The 22,735-nt window shown below is 38.5% G+C and overlaps 1 protein-coding gene across 5 annotated transcripts in view; it reads right to left on the reverse strand.

Moving 5' to 3' along the window:
* USP25 (ubiquitin specific peptidase 25) overlaps positions 1-5,001 on the reverse strand; it is a 126,687-nt gene extending 121,686 nt beyond the window's left edge. For 2 of the 5 annotated variants that reach the window (XM_025872728.2, XM_073891814.1), the window contains exon 1: positions 4,516-4,998. In XM_025872728.2, coding sequence (XP_025728513.1) covers positions 4,516-4,560 — 45 coding nt within the window. In that variant the 5' untranslated portion in view covers positions 4,561-4,998. Of the gene's footprint in view, positions 1-4,515 lie in introns of all 5 variants that reach the window. The other 3 variants (XR_003208538.2, XM_025872736.2, XM_025872744.2) reach the window with 3 other exon arrangements.
* Between the last annotated feature and the right edge of the window lie 17,734 nt (positions 5,002-22,735).

Genomic DNA, 22,735 nt, shown 5'->3' on the forward strand with positions numbered 1-22,735 from the left:
TACCACCAATTTTGAATTATTTAACCTAATTCTATACTAAACAATTCCAAAAGCAAAGGAAAACCTAAAAAGCTTTCTAATGATTTTATGAGCTAACCTTACCTTGATAGCCCATATGCACAAAAGCAAACTATGTAACCAATCTCATTTAAGAATACAGATACTAAAATCCAGATTAAAATTTAGTATATTGAATTTGGCGGCATCATGACTACATGAGATTTTACCAGAAAGCAATACAACATAATGGTTAAGAGCCCATGAGTCTCATGACCCTGAATTTAAATTCTACCCCCAACACATACCAGCAATGAAATGTTCCTTCAGTTCTTCTCTAACACTGTTTCCTCAACCACAACATGCAGGAAAACAAAAACAAAAACAAAACAAAACAGTGCTCACCTAATAATTTGGGAAGATTAAATGAATAAAAAGTTTTAAAAAAATCTAAGCACAATTCCTTAATATAGGTATATATAACATATTCCATATGTTATCTATTACAATTTTTGTGTTTATTTTTGACATACAAATTAGCACATCGGTCATTGAACTAGGAAAAAGAAAAAGGCATTTTATAAAGAATTAACATCTAAATCTTATTTCAAAACATTAAAGACTGTAAGGAAATCTCCATATCATAATGAAACAATACATAACAGAAACTAACACTAATCCTAGCAGTATTCTGTAATCTTAGCTAAGGCAATAAAAAAATGAAAAAAGAAGTATTAACAAGGAATAAGTCAGAGTGAGAATTACTTGCAAATGACATGAACCATATACATAGAATATTAAAGAAAATCAACAGAATATTTATTAAAACTGATGAGACTTCATTAAGGCAGCTGGATACAATGTTAGTATACAAATCGAAATTAGGTGAGATGGAGGAATAAGGAAATAAGCAGCTGGATCCCGTCTCTGCCCAAACCAAGTCTTATGCTAACAACAACTTAATCAACTATTTAGTACCAAAGAACCTCCCTTTTATGCAATGTTTACAGTGATTTACATAACATTCACTGTCCTTTGAAATGCTATACTGTGTTTTTACAACTTTAAATGATAACTAAATTAGAAAATACTACATAATTTAACTAAAAAATTTACCCTGGATCCAGCCAGTATTGTTTTCCAAGTTTTGCTTTAACTCTTAAAATTGGTTGATCTGTGACATCTGTACCACATGACCCTCACTGTAATTAAGTGAAAGTTGACCGCTGATTCATAAAATTCCTTCTGCCTCATCCTCTAGTATTTTTTTGTCCTCCCTGTCCAGCAATAAATGCATGCTTAGCTCCACTAAACACTCAGATCTAAAAGAGTTGCTCATGTCTAATCATACTAACTTTAAGGCTTTAAGGGAAGATTCAGAGGCAATTAAAGACTTGCCCAAGGTCAGAGAAAGGTGATTTAGACCCAACCCACACCCTTCAGTCTTTTCACTACACAGCCTTTATTCCAACAGTAGTCCACTGTTTCTCAATAATTAAATCTTGAGATTCAGTTAGGAAACTAAAATAACTACTACACTTACATTCCTTTTAGAAAATATTCGCTCATTATTTCACTCATCAAATATTTACTGAAACCTACTATGTGCAAGAAACCATTCTAAGCTCTAGGGTGAAACAAAATAGGCAAAATACCTGCCTTTATGAATCTTGTATTTTATTCAACTCAGAAGGATGCATTTAATGTAACAGTACCCAACTCACTTCCCTCTATAAATCAATTTGGTCCCTGGGAGGAAGCCTTCTATCACTGCCCTAAAGAATCCTCATTTGGGACCTGAAGCTATTATGTATGTATTAAATTTTTGAGATCTAAGGATGCTACACTTCGGTAAAATATCAAGCACAAATGTTGAGGATACCTGTTCAAGACCAAAATTATGAACAGGATTTGACCAACTCTACCTAATCTGTATCGCCTAAACCTCAGAAAAGCAGCTTTCTGCAGTTTTACTACAGCTGATAACTCCCGCCATGGCCAAACTTCATCAATCAAGCAAAGAACACATCAGAGGAAAAGACAGCCAGCCCCTTGCCTTATACCGTGACAAGCTACTGTGCAGGTGAACAAAAGACCTATGAAAGCTTTGTGTTGTGCTGCTTTAAAAAAAAAAAAAAAATTATTAATCATCCTTCTGAAAGAAAAAAAAAATCTTGAAAATATAGAAAACTGTTCCAACCACCAGAATAGAACTACATACATAAAACTAATATGCATGTGTATTCACATACACATTTTTTTTAAGGGGAGCGGAAAATAGGCTAAAATTTTGGTCATGCGATATGCACTAGACACTTCTTGTTTTCCTGATAATTCATAAAGTTTCTAAGTGAAAACAAAGAGTTTCACTTTTGTTTCTTCTAAAGTATGAAAGTCACTTCCCAGTTACTAGCTTATAGTCCCCTTCCTAGTTATTAATTTGGTGAATTTAAATCTACCAATTTATTTGTAGTGGATGGTTTAAAGTACTTATACCTACTATTTTTAAAAGTTATATATGAGTAACAGAGTAAAAGTATATTAACGTGAAAAGCAAACATTGTTTCTTTTCAAAAAACCCATAAATACCATTATGGAAGTATAAAAATAAATGCATAATATTGCTCTAAGAAAAATTTACCAATATCTCTAAAATGATTTGATACACACACTAACAATAGCATCATAATGGTAATATTTTGGATTAAAAACTACTCCCTTTGTGTAAGGAGGGGGCTCATTAAACTAGGAAACTGGATTTGATGGCCAAGATCATTTTCAGTAATTTGATTCTAGACCCTACAATTTTATGCATAAACCTCTGAACCAGGCAGACCTGCATTATCTGCTTCTATGCTAAAGAAGTACTTTAGTCAAAATCAACTAAAAAAAAGCACAAACTTCTTGCCATTGTTCAAATTTAAAAGATGTGAAAAATAGAAGCCACATTTCCCACTTTCAAACAAATCAGGCTTTAATATTCAACTCTGAAGTGAACTATAAACAAAAATGATACCAAACTTATTAAATACTGCTTAGCATACATATGAACACAAGATCCTGCTCTAAGTATTAACACTTTATCACATACTTAACATCAAAAACTAAAGTTTAAGGTATTCAAAACAGAAGAGGAGGATTAGGAGATAAACTGTCCTAAACTCCCATTATTAAATCTAGAATTATTTCACTGCCAATAAATTGCAGTCTGCAACAATCTTCTGAATTTACCAGTAACAGTTAACTTGCACAAGAATTCCAAAGACAACTTTCCCAAAGTGCCTAAAATAACAATGCACTACCCTTGCTTTCCAAAATTCTTGAGCATCTTCAATTACCTCAAGTACTATCATAGAATTCTAAAAATAATCTCAAAGCAAAAACTTAGCAGACAGTGAGTGTATAGATAGCCCACTTTAGGAATGCAGGCCTTAGTCTGAGACCAAGCACAGGTAGGATACAAACTACGCCAAAACTACAACAGGGTGGGGCATTCATTACTCGCCCTGATAAACCAAACACAGCTTTGATAGCTGCTCACGGTAAACTCTAGTTACCCCCCAAATTCCAACACGACTAAGGCAATGTTTTCCTTTTGTCCAAAATGCTTTTCACAAAATGACCAAAAAAAAAAAAAAAAAGGAAAGAAAGAAAGTCATAGCCAACAACTCTTCAGGATATGGTGCAAGCCATGATAATGCACTTGAGATTCTGAAAACAAAATCTCGAATAAAAGAAACATCTCTCACCACTCACCATAAAAAACCTGAAGCTTCACATAGATGTTATTTTTTTTTACTTAAGTGAGTGACCATTTGAGTATGTGACTGAGGCAAGAGTAAAGGGTGAAGGATGGAATAAGGTCAAAAGGGGACAAAAGATTCCTGGAATAAACATAGTCAGAAAGGCTTCCTTTCTTAGGGACAATTTCTATATTCAGAGAGAAGGAAAACAGAAAAAGGAAAAAGAACAAACCAAATTCTCTACTTCTACAGAAAGTACACCTGGTAAATGTACCTGCTCCGCCAGGCAGGCAATTCAATTCCAGTGGAGACCCCTTTTACAAAATAACAGGCTTGGAATGCTCCCACCTTCGAAATACAAATTGTGTGCGGGAAGGATGACAACTGGTTATTCTTTAAAAAAAAAAAAAAAGCGGGGGAGGGGGGGATGAAGTGAATAAAGTTTAATTCAGAAGCCCTAAAGAGGAGTGTAGGAATGTGAGGGTCGCTCTCAATACATAGCCGGCACTTTCTGCTGCAAGAAAACAATCGGCAAGAAGGAAGTGGATTGAAACCCACTAACTACACACCACTTCCCACACGCAACGTCGCACTGGGCGCGACGCCCCTAAAGGCGACCGGCAGGGGCGGCGGGCGGCGGGGAAGCAAGCCCCGGGCAGCCGAGGCCCGAGTGGCAGAGGGGGAAGGCCGGGGAGCTCCCGGCCGAGGCGGGTGAGGACAGCACGTCGGAAGGAGGAGCGGGGCCCGGCCGCGCCGGCTCCCGGACTCGCCTCACCTTCTGCGCCGCGCTCTGCTGCAGCACATTCTGCTCCACGGTCATGGCCCCCGCGGCGCTGGTGGCGACACAGGCGGCGGTGTGCAGCTCCTCGCGCCTCCGCCGGCCCTGCCAGCCGCGCTCCGCCGAGCTCCAGGGAGCCGCGCGGACCGCCGGGGAGTACAGCGCCCCCGCCAGCCAGGCGCGAAGGCGATGGCGGCCGGCGTGCGCGGGCACCGCGGGCTGGCGGCGAGGCGCGGACAGCGAGGGCCACGGCGGCGGCCCCACGACTTCGCGCGGCCCGCCTCAGCGCGGCTTCTTCGCCGCAGCCGGGGCCATGAGCCGGCGGCCGACGCCGGGGCGCGGGAGGGCGCGAGCAAGCCGGGCCGCGTCACGCGCGCGCGCTCCTTCGCTGGCGGCTCGCGGGCCACAGCGGGGAAGGTAGAGGGAACGGAGGGAGCAGCGGCCCGGAATGGCGCTGTTCTCCTCCCTCCGCGACTCCTCCTCCCCTCCCCTCCCCTCCCCTCCCCTTCCCTCCCCTCCCGCAACTGCCGTCACCTCCCCCGCCCCGCGGCTCCTCCCCCGCCGAGCCCCGCCCGCCCGCCGCCCTAACCCTATATTGTGACCCGCGGGGCGGTGGGGTGGGGCGGGGCCGGACCGCCTTGGAGCCCCGCCCCCCAATCCCGGCCCCGCCCCGCCTTGCGCGGGCCCGGCGTTCCCGGGGTGGGGCGAAGGCGCGCCCCGCGGGCCTTGTCTCGGAGCCGCCCCTGCGGCAGGTTGCGCGATGCCTGCCATTCGCTCTGCGAAGCTCCAAGCCGAGGCCGAAGGACAGCGTTCTTTCTGTGCCCAGGACTTGTCGGATCGCCAGCTTTCCGAAGTGCTCCAAGACATAACCTTTTCCCTTGAGCCTGGTAACGTTCCAAAACCGTGCTGGGTGCCGATCCCGGGCTCCTTTCTATGTCTCCGGTCCTCTCCGCTCGCCTTTCTAGGAATTTCACAAGCAGTAAACTTGCCCGAAGGGAAAAGTCAAGTGTGATTTAAGCAAAGGGCTGTCAGAAGTCCTTATGCTAGAATATACTTTCCTCCTTAACTAATCATTACATAAATGAATATTGACATTCTCCGTCTACTTCGTTCATGCAAACGCTACCAGGCTCTGGAGAAATAAGGTTTATTTCCCGAAGATTGGATAAAAATGAAATATGGTCTATACAACACACAACACAACAAAAATACCACTGCCCAGATGGTACATAATTCTAATATACCAGTTGCCAAATAAGTAGCAATTAACCTTCCGGCATGGAATACTTGACCGTATATGGAACTGCAAGAAAAACTTAACATCGAGAAAGCGATCTTTACCCTCAAAAAAATCTTGAGCTTCACGAGCTAATCTGGGCATAGGAGGTGAGGGTGCGGCAGTGAGGGGGTAGAATAATCAAAGCAAATTGTCACAAATGCAATACACACATATGCAAATCCGGGTATAATTTTTAAACTGATGGCAAGAAAAGCAAGCTTAGTAAATGATCACTGAAATATTGTCTGGTTTTATATAATATTCATGGATGATAGTGATTCTTAATATTTTGTAACAAAGCTCTGCACTTTACAGCCATCTTTACTCCGAACCTCAGATATATTCAACCGCCTTTTGAGATCTTTCCCTTGAGTCTTCATATGTATTTGCTCATTTGATTTTGACATATCACAAATGTTATTTTATTGATATCCTATGTTTTTGCCAGAGGAATTTGAAAAGTTGTGAAGTGGCTGGAAATACAGAATTTTAGAAATAATCCAACAGTCCTGATAGAATGCACAATTTTGTTAGGAGAACACTGAGACCCAAAGAAGGCTACCTGCCAAAGAAAGCAAACTAGAGCCCATTTTACCTCACTTACAGACCAAAGTTCTTTCCAACATATCATCTTCATGTTTCTCTGTATTATGGATTAAAAAAAAGAACTCTTTCCAGTTCATGACATCTGAATATAAGAAAGTTAAATTTAACATAAGTATCCAGTACTGTAATTAAAAAAAGGATATTGCCATATACTAAAGTTTAGTTTCAAGAATTTGGCAATCAATGTTCCTCTGAGTTAAATTGTTAGTTCTATAAAAATATTATTTTACCAGTGGTTACTAGATAATCATTAGATATATCTTTTTATAGGGTAGTCATATTTGGGCACTTTGATCATTTATTTCCCGCTTACTTCTAATGGTTTCCTACTGAAAATTTTAAAATCTTAATTGTTTTGTATGAGAAGGAAATTTCAAGTGTCCTTATATGCATTCTTTTTTAGAAAGCATACAATTAGAATGAATAGAGGATGAAATTTGAAAATTTCAGATAAATTTGCACATATGACACATTGCCAGATATCCTAATTCATTTTAACAATATGTCCCAATGTCAGTTTTTTGTTCATGAGTCAGCCTTAATATGTACGGTCATTACAAGTATATAACCTTAGAATATTATTTAATAATTCCTAAATTGTATTACTCTGGATTTTTGACGTGCAGGTAAACGCTTAAAGTGACAGATTTCATTCAAATTAAAAATTTAGGGACACCTGGGTGGCTCAGTTGATTAAGCGTCTGCCTTTGGCTCAGGTCATGATCCCAGGGTCCTGGAATTGAGCCCCGAGTCGGGCTCCCTGCTCATCAGAGAGTCTGCTTCTCCCTCTGCCCTTCCTCCTTCTCGTGCTCTCTCTCTCTGAAATAAATAAATAAAATCTTTATAAAAAATAAAATTAAACTTAAAATTTAGTTTTTAACAGCAAGTCTGTTTTTCTATGTGGGATCAAAATGATATTTCTAACAATATTCCGTATTGTGCCTTGTGTGAACCAAGGAAACTGGTATTCTATCTTGACTATTTCTCTTTATTTAGAACGAGTTTGAATATCCATTTCTGAACACCAAAAGTCTAGTATGTTGCCAAAGCACATTTGTAAGGCATGAGTAAGAGAAAAACATTCAACCACAGTGTAGATTTGAACAATTTCCATGACAAAAGAATGGTTCCTAACTCTCCCCTTGAGGAGGAACAGAATTATTTTCCTTCTGTAGGTCTATTGACATTCTAGGATGATTTTATTTCCACCAATAAGGGAACCATAAACAATCACTGAAAGAGGAGGTTTCCATGATGTCACAATGGTACCATTCACTGATAAGGTGCCCATAAATTAGAACCTGTAAGAGTACTATCTGCCTAATACATGTACAATAAAATGTTATTGAATTAAATGGGCAGTCATGAAGGAGAGAAACAAGTTTATTTATGTTTTTGTAGGGCATGGCTAACTCTTAACTTCTCAATGCAACTGGACAGTTCTGTGGTCCTGACAGCCATATTGTTTATCTGACAAAGCATATCAATATTGGTATCTCCAGCTGTCAGTGGTACCTCATACACTGAGAGTCTCCAGATGTTGCTTCTTTGGTCAGCGTATTCATTTTCTAGGGCAGCCATAACAAAATACCACAGACCGGGTGGCTTAAACAAGAGAAATGTATTCTCTCACAGTTGAGAATGCTGTTAAGTCAAAGATGGAGGTCCCAGCAGGACTGGTTTCTCCTGCAGCCTCTCTCCTGGGCTTGCAGATGTTACCTTCTTGCTGCCTCTTCATATATTGTTGATCCTCTGTGCACGCACTTCCCTGGTGTGTGTTCTTCTTTTTATAAGGTCATGTTGGATTAGTGCCCCATTCTAACAGCCTCGTCTTAACCACCACTTAAAGAACTTATGTGCAAATACAGTTACATTCTAAGGTACTAGGAATTGGGACTTCAACATATAAATTTTGAAGGAACACAATTTGGCCCATAACAGTCATATTCAATCTACTTTGCTTAATCCTACACTTCATACCTATGTACTATCAAATACCATTTTTCCTGCCCTATACCCTAACCCCTTAGATTAGTAAGAGATGCATTAAAACATTAAAGAATAGTACCTCCACGTTTTCTGTCAATATTGACACTTCTAGTCGGAATAGTTTTAGGGGAAAAAGTTCTGTGAATTGAAAAAGGAATTCAATCTAATGTGAACTATTTATTTGCAAGATCTACTTTGAAAGTAAGGTCTATATGGAGAAAAAGCAATACTTTATCAACTGAGAGTCAGCACAAAAGTACAGATTTCTTGCATGAATCACTTGTTCCCCTTACTTTGAACAAGCCCCAAAGCGTACTCTGACACTGAAAATGACTTAGAGTTCCCATACCCTTCCTCATTTTTTACCTTTCTTCTGTTTCTACAATGGTAGGCACACATTTCCCTGAAGGTATCCTATCATGTATATGGACAAAGAAAAGTATGTAGTCAAAAGTGATTAATGTCACTTCCTGAGACCTCTGTCCCTCGGGGGATAGAGTACCTGATTCAGAGCACATGATTGCTACATATATACAAATCCCAAAGAACAGCCCAGATGCAGATAGCTCTGTAATCTTGGGCAAATTGCTTAAATCTTCTGTGTAATCCTTGCCTATTTGCTTTCGGTACATTCTTGCACTTCATTGCTTTGCTCTGAATCACGGAAAGAACTATCCATGCATGTCCCATGCTCTCTGGCTTCAGAATGGATTTGGCATAGGTGGGGTATTGGAGGGTGAGAGAAAAAGAGAATCCAGGCTATTTCTCCTTCTCCTTCCTCTCTCCTTGGGCAGCTTCTCCTTGGGCTGTAGCTCTTCGGTGGGTCCAGCTCTCACCAAACTGGTCTACCCTGGTTCAAGGTCCTCCTGGTGAGGTGGGTCCCTGAGCTTTGGAAATCTTGACTCCTTCCAACACCCCCCCACACACACATTAAGAGTCATAATGATTTCTTGCTGTTGCCAAACTGGTTTAACTCCCTGTCTCTGTTTGGCTTCTTAGTTCTTTCATTACCGATATAACCAATCTTTGGATTAAGTATCCCTTGATTTAAATATTGAGGGAGTATTATGTTTTTCTGACATTACCTTTACTGACATATGTTCTCTGGGTCAGTTCTGTCATCTATAAAATGGAGAATAAAAAATATAGGGCTATTTTGATGATTAAATGATTAAGTACATATAAAGTATTTAAAACACCATAAGGTGCAAAGTGAGTGCATAGTAAAAGTAAGCAAGTTCTTGCTTTTATTATAATTATAATTATTATGATTATTATTAGGTTTTCCTTGTGACCTGTACATTGAGAAGTTAAAACCCTTAGGTGAGCACCAAAAAGAGTTAGTCAACTGGGGTTGAATATTCTTAGTCTAGAAAAACAAGACATGAAGCAGAGTTAAATGAGGTCAGTTTACAGTATCTTACAGTCTAAGAAGATACTATTTCATTGACATTTCTGTAATAATTTAATATCAAATCATGTACAAAAGAACTTGCTTAGTTATTCCTAGGCAGCTACTTTACCACTAGTTTCGGACCCTTCGTGAATATTTGTATTCTTTCTTGGATAGTAGAAAAGACACAAAGGTCAGATGTAAATGCCTTTAACTTTTAAAAATACATACTAGAGATATGGCAAATCAAAAATTTATTTTTGGATGAGCAATGTTATTAGCAAGTTGAAACAGAACAAAGGGAAAACCTTAAATATTAGGCAGAACCGCTACTCATTTTTGGGTTCTGCACAATGACATACTGAATGGGTGCTCATTAAGTGTAATTGAAAAGAATTTATGAACAAAAATGAAAACACATTTTTAAAATCTCCTTTCATAGTTTTCAGGCTTTCAGGAAATGTTTTTAGTATATTTAGTATATCTGATATTTTATAAAATGAGATATGTAAACAATAATCTATTGTCTCAACATATTAGTTTGGTCTGTCTTTCATTAAGAACAACATATGGTATTTTTTTATGTGAAGGTTAGTTAAATGGTACTGTTGAAATATACCATGGCTTTCAGTTTGGGTTATAAACATCCATAATTATATGGAAATACTGACTGGGAATAAATGCTGTATAAATAAAAACAAGGTAGCATTTTTTTTTAAGATTTTATTTATTTATTTAACAGAGAGAAACTCAGTGAGAGAGGGAACACAAGCAGGGGGAGTGGGAGAGGGAGAAGCAGGCTTCCCGCGGAGCAGGGAGCCCGATGTGGGGCTCGATCCCAGGACCCTGGGATCATGACCTGAGCCAAAGGCAGACGCTTAAAGACTGAGCCTTCCAGGCACCCCCAGCATAGCATATTTTAAAATTAGATTCTACTGGTCTCAACTTCAGAACATTTGCTCCAAGACTGGCCATACTGTCAGGTGAGTTGAAATGGCTATTCTAGGCCTTCTCTTTTGAGGGGAATACAGGAAGCAGTCTATGATACATTAGAGTCAACTACTACTCTTTGTACACTTACTTATGTGCCAAGGCCCATGCTAAACACTTCACACTTCAAACAACCTAATCTTTATAACAGCCCCATGAAATTGGAATTATTACACTCCTTTCATAGAGGAAGAAGCTGTGGCTTATTAAGTTAATTGCCCAAGGACACACAACCAAAACATATTAAACCAGTGGGAACCCAGGTAGGAGGTCTGTCTGACTTCAAAGCTTCTGCATTTAAACTCCCTACACTGTGGACCAGCCATTTTCTAAGTAGGGTTGATAGATTCCTGGAGGTATTCAAAACCCTTCCAGGAGGCTGGCAAGATTCTCCCTTTTCCAACTATACATCTGTGTATATATACACAGATTTTCCTCTTATACTTCAACCCAAACAATATATGGTAACAGATAGAGTAAAGCAGATTAAAGAATTATGTTGTCCTCTGTTAAAGCAGACATTAGAGATTTGCAAAAATGTAAGCAGTCTCGTTATTCTCACCTTTTTTGTTTTGAAAAATATAGTTATTGTCATAAAAGTAATATTTACATTAAAATGTAACGGGCTTCTTGGTTTTACTGAAATAATATGTTTGAAAATTCTCAGTTTTAACTTCTAATACCATAAAGATTGGTAGATATAACTTACAGACATAAAATCTCATTGAGATCCTCAGTAATTTTTAAAAGTGTAAAGCAGTCCTAGGATCAAAAATGTTGAGACTCACTGCTTTAGATTTCCATCGTCATCAGTCATTTTGCAAGAACTAGCAATAAAACTGATCTGACAGCTCTTTATGTCTCTCAGGTATCATGTATCACTATTGTGATCCTTCAAGAAATTGAAGTAGAACTAAATTGAATCATAATTTCTTCCTTATCCAAGTACCATTCAAAAACTAGTTTATTTCTAGGTGTATAAATTACCATGTAGAAAAGTAGAGCCCTAGAAATGTATGGATGAAGAAATGAAAGATCTGTTGTTGAAAGGATCAAAGATGAATTATTTGAAAGTGGCCTGAAAATGGTAAAAGACAATTCAAATGCATATTGTTATAAGTTATCATAATATTTTGGCAGTAATGAAATGATGGTACTTAGAAATTGGCTTTAGGAGATAACCATAGTGTTATTTAATAAATATAATTTTATTGCACTAATATATTACTATATTATATGTGTTACAACAAATACAATAAATATAATAACTTTGCATTTAAGTGTTCTACCATATATAAGTCACTTGAATATTCAGTATGTCTCTCACTAACTATGCTATGAGACAGTACAGGACCTACTCTATATTCATTTTACAAATGTGGAAACCTAGTCTCAGAGTGGTTGAGTGACTTACCAACAATACACAGCAAGTATATGGTTGTGTTAAAATTTTTACCTAGCATAATACGTCAGCAAATATTTATTGAATTAAAAAATAAAGACATCAGGCCTTTTAATTCCTAGTCCAGGGTCTTAACTCAGGGTAATGTATTTTGCAACCCTGCCTCATTTGCCAACACTATTCAAAATGAATTCAAAAGGGCACATTGTGGGTATTCATTTAGCACTCACGTATGCAGATCTTTGTCAGGAGAACAATAACAGATGAAAATGATATGCATTCTTTTATTAAGGACTTGTGTTCAATCCTTACATTTATTTTTTTTCCATCTTCAAAGAGTAAGTGATGTAATGCTAACTGTCTTTCAACATAGCATATTAGGATTAACTTCTAAAAAACAGAAACACACACACACACACACACACACACACACACACACGAGTTTCAAAAGTATGGTAATTTTGCCAAATAAATGGGAGTTTAGTATACATCTTGTTTATGACAAGTCCACTTAAGGCAAACAAATGATCCCACCTTATTGGCTCTTTAGAATTTCAGTACCATGGACAAAGAAAAAAAAAAAAAACACTCTCTACCCCAAAAAAACCTTATAGCTTGATGGGGAGTCAGCTACAAACACAGTGTCATAGTGTACAAGGTAATGAGGAAACTAGGAATAAGATTAACCTAACTATTGCTAAATAAGATGGTCTTTACTTTGATGCAGTTCACAATCTGTTGAGAAAATGGGGAATATAGATAACAATACTAGATGTTAATAAGCAAATTTATTTATAAATTACTGGAAGTCAGAGGAAGGAGAAATGGACTCAGTCTGAGAAAATAAAGCAAGGTTTCACAAAGGTGACATTTGATATAAGCGTTGTGGAAAAAAAATGAAGTAGAAGTAATTGACAGCAGGATCCTCAGGTCCCAGCCTACCAAAAACTGAACATTTCCCTCACAGAAACTTGAAGTAAAAGATCATGAACCTGTTGTATTTTTTTTTGATCCAATTACCTGCATGTGATGAGCAGAAAATCCTGTTGATAGAGTCTCTACAACAGTTAGGCTGGTGAGTAGGTGACATGGACAGGGGGCGGGGATACCCTCAAGAATGGCAATCATACTTCTTGAACATTGCAGAACCATCATTTCAATTGGAATCATCCACAGCTGTGTATATGAATAGCAACTTCTGGGAAGACAGGAAGTCTCCAGAACCATTTTGTTATCTTCTTTATCTAACTACTGCCCAAAGTGACCATACACTTGGCCATTAAATAATCTTACGGTTATGTTTTAAAATTCTGAGTTTAGGGGCACCTGGGTAGCTCAGTCAGTTAAGCATCTGACACTTGATCTCAGCTCAGGTCTTGATCTCAGACTCCTGAGTTTAAGTCCCACTCTGGACTCCATGCTGGATGTGGAGCCTACTTAAGCAAAGTAAAGTAAAATAAAATAACAAAATACAATTGTCTGACTTTATTTCAAGTTTTTCTTGCACCTCATATCTGCTTCACATTTTTATCAACAATACAATCAAACTAAGCTTATTTCTTGAAAATGCCAACACTTTGTATTGGATGTATCAGAGGCTATGTTTTGGGGTAAAGGCAGCCCACTATCTGAACCCCACGTTTGGGCAATTGACCATTGTGTCTCAATGAGAGGTAGGGCCCCACATACTGCCACAGAAATAAAAAATGGCAGATACTTGCTCTCTCAGAGCCACAGAATGAACTCTGCCAATCAGATGTTCCCCCAGGCTCACTGATTCTCTAGGTAGTGAGACAAGAAAGAGACAATTTAGAATTCTTTCTAATGGTGGAAGTGGTGGGGGTAAGGGGAAGGTGGTAGCCGTGAGGGCTTCATGAGCGGTGTCTACTGTCAAGCCAAGGACATAGCAACACACTGCACTGGCTTGAAGGTCATCTCTTTAACTGGAGTTCTAACCTTCCCCACACTGTAGTTCCTATTCATTTTCCAAGCTGAATTCTCTCTGCTACGTTTTATTCTGTCAGCTGCCAAGTAGGTTTCCAACACACTATTTTCTTAAAGGCAGAATTGATTTCTGTCACTTATAACAAGGAGCCCTGACTGGGCCAGTTTTTCCTAAGTATCAGAAATATAAGGTAATTGCATCTTGTAGTACTTCTAATTGGAAAATTTCTACGAGAAATGCATTTTAAGAATTTCCTAACAATCATTAAGTGACAGGTGATGGCATCCCAAAGGAAGGATGTCTTTATGGTTGAATATGAAGAAAGATACATTAATTTGAGTAGCTCACATGGACTTCCAAGCCTGAGGGGATAAAATTTCACTAGACTTTGCAATTCCAATGCTTGCCAATTATAACCAAAACATAGCTGGTTAATGGATACAACTCATTCCGCAGTTGGGAACAGTCAGAGGAAGCAATAAAAGTAGGAGATGAAAAGAGCAGTTTCTTAGCAGGGTTGAACAGAAAAAGAACCAGGGTACTACAAGAAGGAATTCATCCACTAATTAATTCATTCAGAGAATATTCAAGGAATTCTTGTGTCTAAGTGAAGGAAAACACAAAGAGAACCAGAGAGGAATCCAGCTCTCAAGAAGTGTGTGAAAATACAGACTTATATAAATATAATGATACAAAACTGTCATAGTTACCGATGATATTCCAGAGACCTGGGCATTAGTTTTCTACACTGCACCATAAATGACCACAAACTCAGGGGCTTAGAATAACTCATTGTATTATCTCACACTTCCTGCGAGTGAGGAGCGGGCTTCCCTGGGTCCTCTGCTCAGGGTTTCACACAGCTGCAAGCAAGGAGTCACTAGGACTGGGGTCTCCCCTGGGCTCGAGGTCCTCGACCAAGTTTCCATGGCTGTTAGCAGAATCCGTTTCCGTGTGGCTGCAGCAAGGCTGGCAGTTTTCTCCTTCAAGAGGGAAGGAAAGAGAGAGGCTCTAACTCTCTGGAACAGGGCCCATGAGATTAGGTCTGGTGGTTGCCAGAGGGGAGGTGGGCGGGGGATGGGTGAAATAGATAAAGAGGAAAAAAACCCCACACATACTTTCAAAGCATTTCAGTAGACGGAAGACACTGGTAAAAATCTGCATGTGCACTAGGCTCTTCCAACATTCAATGGGGGCAGTTCGGTACTAGAACAACACTGATTTCATCAAATCCAATCTAATCCACATTCTCTACCAATCTAAGTTTACAATTTGTTTTATTGGTAATTTACAATATAAAATTCCTACAGAACTGGCTGGTACACTGGGACTTTGGTCCTAAAGACGGAGGAAATGACTATCCCTCATAAAATTCTAGCCTTCTCATTATTCCTACTTTTGATATTTATCTGAACAGTTAACAGAATTGCAAAGCATTTTGTTTGCAAATATTTATTCTCTAAAGACTCTAAATTATATGCTTGATGGTGAGATATTAATTTATTATCCAAAATAAGCAAAAGAAAAATAAAAGCAGACTTAAATACCAATGACTACAAATTTGGATATGAAAAGGATGTTACTTTCCTCTTGAGATTTGTGTTTTGTTCAAAAGCATATAGCTAAACAAAAGTTTTAAGAAGAGTCATCTTAATTTTCCAACTAGTTATATTGTTTGTTCAACTTGAACCAAAATTAATGTGGAAAATATTTTACGTTGAATAGACTGCAAGGATCACACACACACACACACACACACACACACACACATCAAAAAGCCCCAATTTATGGTTAGTAACATTAGAACACTAAAATAGTTTCCATCTTGCTTCAGTTAGAATTTACCCAGCACAAGTACTTTGCTGTTTAAATATTTATTAATGTGTTTAAATATTAAAAAGAAACCTCTCTGATACTAGACGTGCACTAAAACAAATTAAAATTGGTTTCTGAGTTTCAATATTGATATTCTCTTTGGGAAAAAATGAGAAAAAGAAAACAATGACAAGAAGTTGCACTCAGGGACGTCTCAAAGCCAAAAATAAGATATAGAAACTATATTTAGATTGATAACTGAAAATCCAGGGAATTTTACATATTCTTATTCCTGAACTCAGCTAAATAAAAACTTAGTACACTTTCTCGTTCTTAAACTGGGTGGTTGTGGAATGCAAGTAAAATGTACATGGTTGGGAATTATTGTCTTCTCTCTGGAGGTATAAAGATTTTTCAGATGTCTTGTTTTTATTTTTTGATATTTTGGTCTTTCCTGAACATAAAGTTGGCATTTGAGTGAGTATATTCTGCCGATATTTTGTGACACAAGCAGCATTTATTGGATTTACAAAGTTAAATAGTTTCCTTTCATATTCTGGAAAAAAATAGTATATTAGTAGTTGCTCATTTTCCACATCTTAATCTTTTTTTTTTTTTTTTTACTAATTCTATTCTTAAGGTGATCAACAGATTTTTTTCCTTCTCTTTGTATCTTGATGAATAACCAGCCAGTGCCTCCAATTTAATCGTAAATGTGAGTCATACAACAAATATGAATAAATCATAGAGCTAGAAATAGATTTTTCCCATTTCACAAAAATTGAAAAATAATTCTAACAATCTCAAAGTTTTAATTCAGGTCAGTGCTAAATCCAGGGTATAAGTGGTTTATTCTGCATTAATTTATTGCCTTAACTTAGGTTGTTCTTATTTTTAAAAGACAGTGATAATTTTTCACAATATTCTTGTGCTGTGAGGCATCCCGTTTTAGTGACATACATTCAAACACAAATGTATGTCCTATTTTTTAGAATGGGAATTAATTTAGAAGTCTTTCTTATTGCTTACCAATTTTTCCTGGCATCTTAACCATATTTTTAAAGTTTAAATTGATTTTTGTAACACAGGGGAAATATTGCCTCTTGTTTTTGATACTACATTCGATCATTAATGACACTTCTACAAGACAGCTATCAGCTAATCATCATGTTATGCATATATATGCCAATTTTACAAACACTCTGATGGTGGGGAGGTTAAGTTTATTTTTTTTAAAAGTCAACAGTATAGCTGGAGATGTTTGGAATTATTCTTAATTAAGAACAATTCTATTTGTCAACAGAATGGAGACTTTCAAGAAAAATTTTTTAAATTGGGATTCATTCAGTCTTTTTTTCGAGACCTTAGAGAGCCATCTCAGACTTTATACAGTAGTTGAAAATCACACATCTATCCTGTAATACACGTTTGATGCTAGTTCTGACTAAACTATTAAGGTTGTATACTTACCCAAGACAGTTTAAGAAGAGAATACAAAAGTGGTGGAAAAAGAGCCCATGACACACTAACTCCTCTCAAGCAGAATTATGCCTTAATGCGGACTATACACCTACACTGCTTTCCTTTCATCAAAGTCTGTTGTCATTTAAGTTTGGAAATAAACAGTCAAATGAATATTCATCCAAAGATTCAAAGGATATTTACATTAGCCAGGCAGTGGCCTGAGGTTCAAGAGCAAATAAGGACAATAGTCCTTGCTCTCAGAAAGCTTATTTTCTACTAGAGAAAAAACACAAAGGTAAATACAAAGCGAGGATAAGTGCAATGAAATGAGTATGTTCAGGGTGACAAAGGCAGATGTGATCACTTCTGACGGGGAAGATCAATGTAGCGGATGGAAATGTTTGTGTCCCCCAACAGAATTCATATGTTGATATCGTGATCCTCTTTGTTTTGTTATTAGGAAGTGGAGGCCTTTGGGACGTGATTAGGTCGTGCGGGCAGAGCCCGCCTGAATGAACTAATCCTCATGAATGGATTCGTGCTCTTCTAAAAGGGACCTCAGAGAACTTTCTCACCCTCTTTCTTTCTTTCTTTTTAAATTTTATTTATTTATTTGAGAGAGAGAGAGAGAGAGAGAGAGAGAGAATGAGAAAGAGCACGTGAGAGGGGTTAGGGTCAGAGGGAGAAGCAGACTCCCCGCCGAGCGGGGAGCCAGATGCTGGACTCGATCCCGCGACTCCGGGATCATGACCTGAGCCGAAGGCAGTCGCTTAACCAACTGAGCCACCCAGGCGCCCTCACCCTCTTTCAACCATAGGATACAATGAGAAGTCAGGAGTCTGAACCCAGAAGAAGGCTCTCCTCAGAACCTGGTCATGCTGTCATCCTGAACTTGGACTTCCAGCCCTGAGAACAATGATTAAATAAATATCTATTGTTTAAGCCACCCAGTCTATGCCTCTTCGTTACAGCAGCCAAAACAGACTAAGATAATAAAGTCTTCATAACAGCACTGACACAAATTGTACCCCAAATGGAGGTAATTGCTCCCAGCGGAATGGACAGAACAGCACAAGCAAAGGCATAGAAACTTGATGCATCAGGTGCTTCTGGGAACCTCAAGAGTGCTGGTGCACAGCATGAAGGATGGTGCCACATAATGTTAGAGCCTTTTACCAGGCGAAGAAGGTTGAGCTTATAAGACATTATGTTGTCTGTTACTTGTTCTCAATATTTTTAGAACTACTTCTAGAATGGGAGCTCCTTTTCCTAGGAAATATCATGTGGAAAGCCAATGTACAAAAATTATACATAAGTGAGGCCTCTCTGATTGAGGGTGAGGTGCCCAGAGTCACTGTAGTGATACAAAGACCTATTTCAAATGCTTGTCACATAAATACACACATTCGAAGAGCAGGCACCTTGTCTTTGGAACATCGAAGATGGCATGTCCATTCTGCCCTTTGCCAACAGGATAAAGGCTCTTATTCCTAGTTCTATTAAAAACATGAAGAAGTGCTGCAAGAGAGGAGAATGTAGCCATATGGAGAAGGTGTCTATTGTTATTTTAAACACCCCGCCCCACACCCTCCCCCCAAGAGATCTGCTTTTTGTTTGAAAGGGTCCTGAGAATGAAGTTGGATGCAGTGGCTCCTGAAGCTAGCTAGGAAATGCATTACTTTTTTGAACTGCCCTGTTTGTTTTGCTTCAGTTCCTTAAACTTGGGATTGCAGTTGATGTTAGTAACAAAACAGCGGCTTGCTAGATACTGTGTGAAAGAAGAAAGGAGGAAAGAAAAAAGAAAAGGGGAAGAAAACCAATTAGATTGGGAAGGAAACATTTGAGAAAGAAAAACATAAAGAGCCCTTATGTCTAATGAAGCTTTTGCTGAAGTTTCTGCGGGGTGGTACGTAACATGACACATTCTCCCTCTCTCTGCACAACCTTAGCAAACCATCCATTTCTCATTACAGCTTGACAGAGTTTTGAGCGTTTTGTGAGAGATCCAACAATGTGCTGAAAACAGCTTCCAGGTAGATAAGGAGCCAAGGGTGAGGCTGGCCAGGAAGCCTCCATGAGTGAGTTTTGGAAGATTGAGTGATTTACTGTTTTTTTTTTCTGAAACCTACATATTAACTTAGAAGATACATGTCACTTTGACTGTTAAGGTTGTGTTGTCAATTAGGGTTATTAGGCCATCTGATCCTGAGCTTTCCCTGCTACTTGGATTCCAAGTTGTAGCTGCTTTTACTTCTTCCTCCTGCTTGGTTAGCAACTGGTTCTGAATTCATATCAACTGTGGACAACCATGAAGTGACCAGGGGTTATTTTGAACATCATTCCCTCAGATCCTCTTTAGGAGCTATAAAATTCACCTACACTAAGAACTGATTAGAATAATAACTAATAGGGGTACAGGCTCATATTTCCCCTGGCCAGAAAAGTTCCAGCTTCTTAATTTCCCATCTTAACTCTGTTGAGGGTATCAGATGCCACACTGAGGACAAATGAAGAAGCAGCCACAAAAGGAGGAAGCTTAGCTCAGCTCCAGGGGGCTCATCTTCAGAGCATACATACATAACATTCATCTTGCTATCAACCCTTCAGTGAAAAGCAAAAGGGGCAAGGTTTTGGGATTGTTAGTTTTGTTTTCGTCAGGCCCATGAAAAGAAGAACCAACTGATGTGGCTGAAGAAGAAGGAATGAGTCAACTTTTGATATATAGGGGCAATATAATGGTTAAAAACACAGACTCAAAAACAGTGCTTTTCAACCATTAATGAACCTACATATCACCTGGGAATCTTATAAAAAGTCAAATTCTGATTAGTAAGACTAGAATGGGGGCACAGGATCTGCATTTCTAAGAACATTACCAGTGATACAATTCTGCTGGTCCAAGAATTCCGCTTTGAGTGACAAAATTCTAGAGTCAAATTGCCTGTGTTCAAGTCCTCATTCTGGGTTGCACCAAGCTATGACCTTGGGTAATTTGATACCATTTTCTCATCTGCAAAATGGGAATAATATTATTACCTACATCCATCAGTTGTTGTAAAAGTGAAAAGAGTTAATACAAATAGCACAGAGAAGAGTGTCTGGCACATGGTAGGTGTCAATAAATATTTGGTGAATGGTAGCCAAACCATGGAAACAACTCAGATGGATGGATAGAAAATGAATGGATGAATGGATAAAAAAAAAAGATGTGATATACATACACAATGGAAGAGTAAAATGTTGGTTACTGGGAAGGGAGGTGGGGGGTAATACTGATGGCATTTAAGGGTACAAAGTTGTAATGAGTAGTAGATAAGCCACAGAGATCTAATAGACAGTATAATGAATATAGTCAATAATTCTGTACTATAATGATGTAATGTGATAAATATTGCTTCAGTGGCAATCAAATTACAATATATAAATATGTTAAAGTAATACACTGTACACCTTACATGTATAAATTATTTTTTGTGAAATTTATCAAATAAAAAATATTTGGTGAATGAATTACTTAGCAGCAGGATAGGAGAATAAGAAGACTAAAAAGGGTCCGTGTTTTTGAACCCAACTCTTTCACATCTCCTCAAAAGATTCATCTGCCCTAATTCGGTACCACTGGTTGTCTTTGCATCAACTCTGGAGAATCCTAATTAGGGCTGAAAAGAACAAAATGGGAAGCCTCTGTAGAAGCTAGAGGATGAGAGTAGATAGGACACAGGTAGTATGACTTGGACAAGATGGGGGCTGGGGAGATAAGTTTACAGACTCAGAGTAGAAAAGCGACAAAAAGACCCTGAGATTAGGGCAGTGAAGAGAACTGGGAGGGGCACAATACAAGTATGATGAAGGAGGTTGGCCTCGTAAGGTGTGGCATTAATTAGTGGGCACAACTGATGTTTAGGGAGAAGTGTGGATAAGTCTCTCATTTTTCTAGCTAGGGTTAGAAGACAAATCTTGGGAATCATTTGCAGAGATAGAAAGTAAAGGGAGAGGAAATACATCATAAAGGGGATGGATAAAGCAGGAGGAGAATAAGATGGCACACAGACTGATTTTGGACATGGTGGAAATGGTTTTGGAGCTAGATAATGACAGGCAATTAGCAATCCGGGCCTGGAACTGAGGAGGCACACGTGTTGACCAAACAGACTTGGAAGTCATCAGTATTTGTGTATTAAGGACCTAGAAGTCTACTCAGCAAAGTAAGAGCTGTAAGAAGTGGACAAAAAATGGAGGCCATGAAAGAGACTGAGAAAGAAGGGAGAGGTAGAAATAAAGTCTAAAAGGACGTAGAGGAGAAGGCTAGGGAGGAGAGCGCTTTAGCAATGAGGGGATGGTCCACGGGGCCCAATTCCACAAAACAACAGCTACTCTCCCAGAAACCAGTCCTTCCTTCATGACTCCTCTATATTGCTGCTGGGCCCAATATCCTGAAACACCTTTTCCATTGTGCCATATTTATTCTCTTCCATACTTTACAATGTATTTTTTAACTTGGAAAATATATTTTGTTTAGGAACATAAGCATCTGTGTATCTAAAGTGTTAAGAAATGCATGATAATAATAAATCTCAAATTTAGGATGATAATTACCTCTGCAGAGGGTGGGACAATTATTATTAGGGAAGGAAGCACTCAGATTTCAACTGCATTGATAATGTTTAATGCTTAAGCTAGGTAACAGAATCATGGATTTAAGTTTCTGCATACTTAAATAATACCAAAAAAAAAAAAAAACTATTTAAGAAATACCTTATAATGATAGCAACCTGAAATTCATCCTAAAATTTTTAAGGTCTTCTCAGTTTGGGATCTCTGTCTCAACTATTTTCCACAATTCCATAGAGTATTCTCTTCTGAATCCATCTTTTTTCTACATCATCCAAAAAGGTCATTGTCAAATATATTTCTTTGCCTTCTTTCAGTCATAGTGTCCTGTGCATCTCCATCTAGTCAGGAAGTACTCTCCAAAATCTTTACAGACCTTTAAGCTCGGAGATCCTTGTTGCCAATTTCTCCATTGGAAATGAACCCCCTGTCCTCTGAAATTCAATGAGTGTGTGTGTGTGTGTGTGTGTGTGTGTGTGTGTGTGTGTGACGATCTTATCTATCACTTTCAAATTTATCTGCATTATATTTCTCTTACTATATTGTTCAATAATTTTAATCTTGGTTACATAATAAAATTATCTGGGGAGCTCTTAAAAATATTCGTGCTTGGACCCCAGCTCAAACAGGCCCCACTTCAAATAGGCCTGAATGACAGAATTTTTAAAAAGCTTCCAAAGTAATTCTAATATATAGTTATAGCCTAATCATGCCTTGAAGACA

The sequence above is a fragment of the Callorhinus ursinus genome, unplaced genomic scaffold, assembly GCF_003265705.2.
Source record: "Callorhinus ursinus isolate GAN/ISIS: 27379988/994484 unplaced genomic scaffold, GSC_fseal_2.0 scaffold1, whole genome shotgun sequence".
NCBI classification, from domain to species: domain Eukaryota; kingdom Metazoa; phylum Chordata; class Mammalia; order Carnivora; family Otariidae; genus Callorhinus; species Callorhinus ursinus.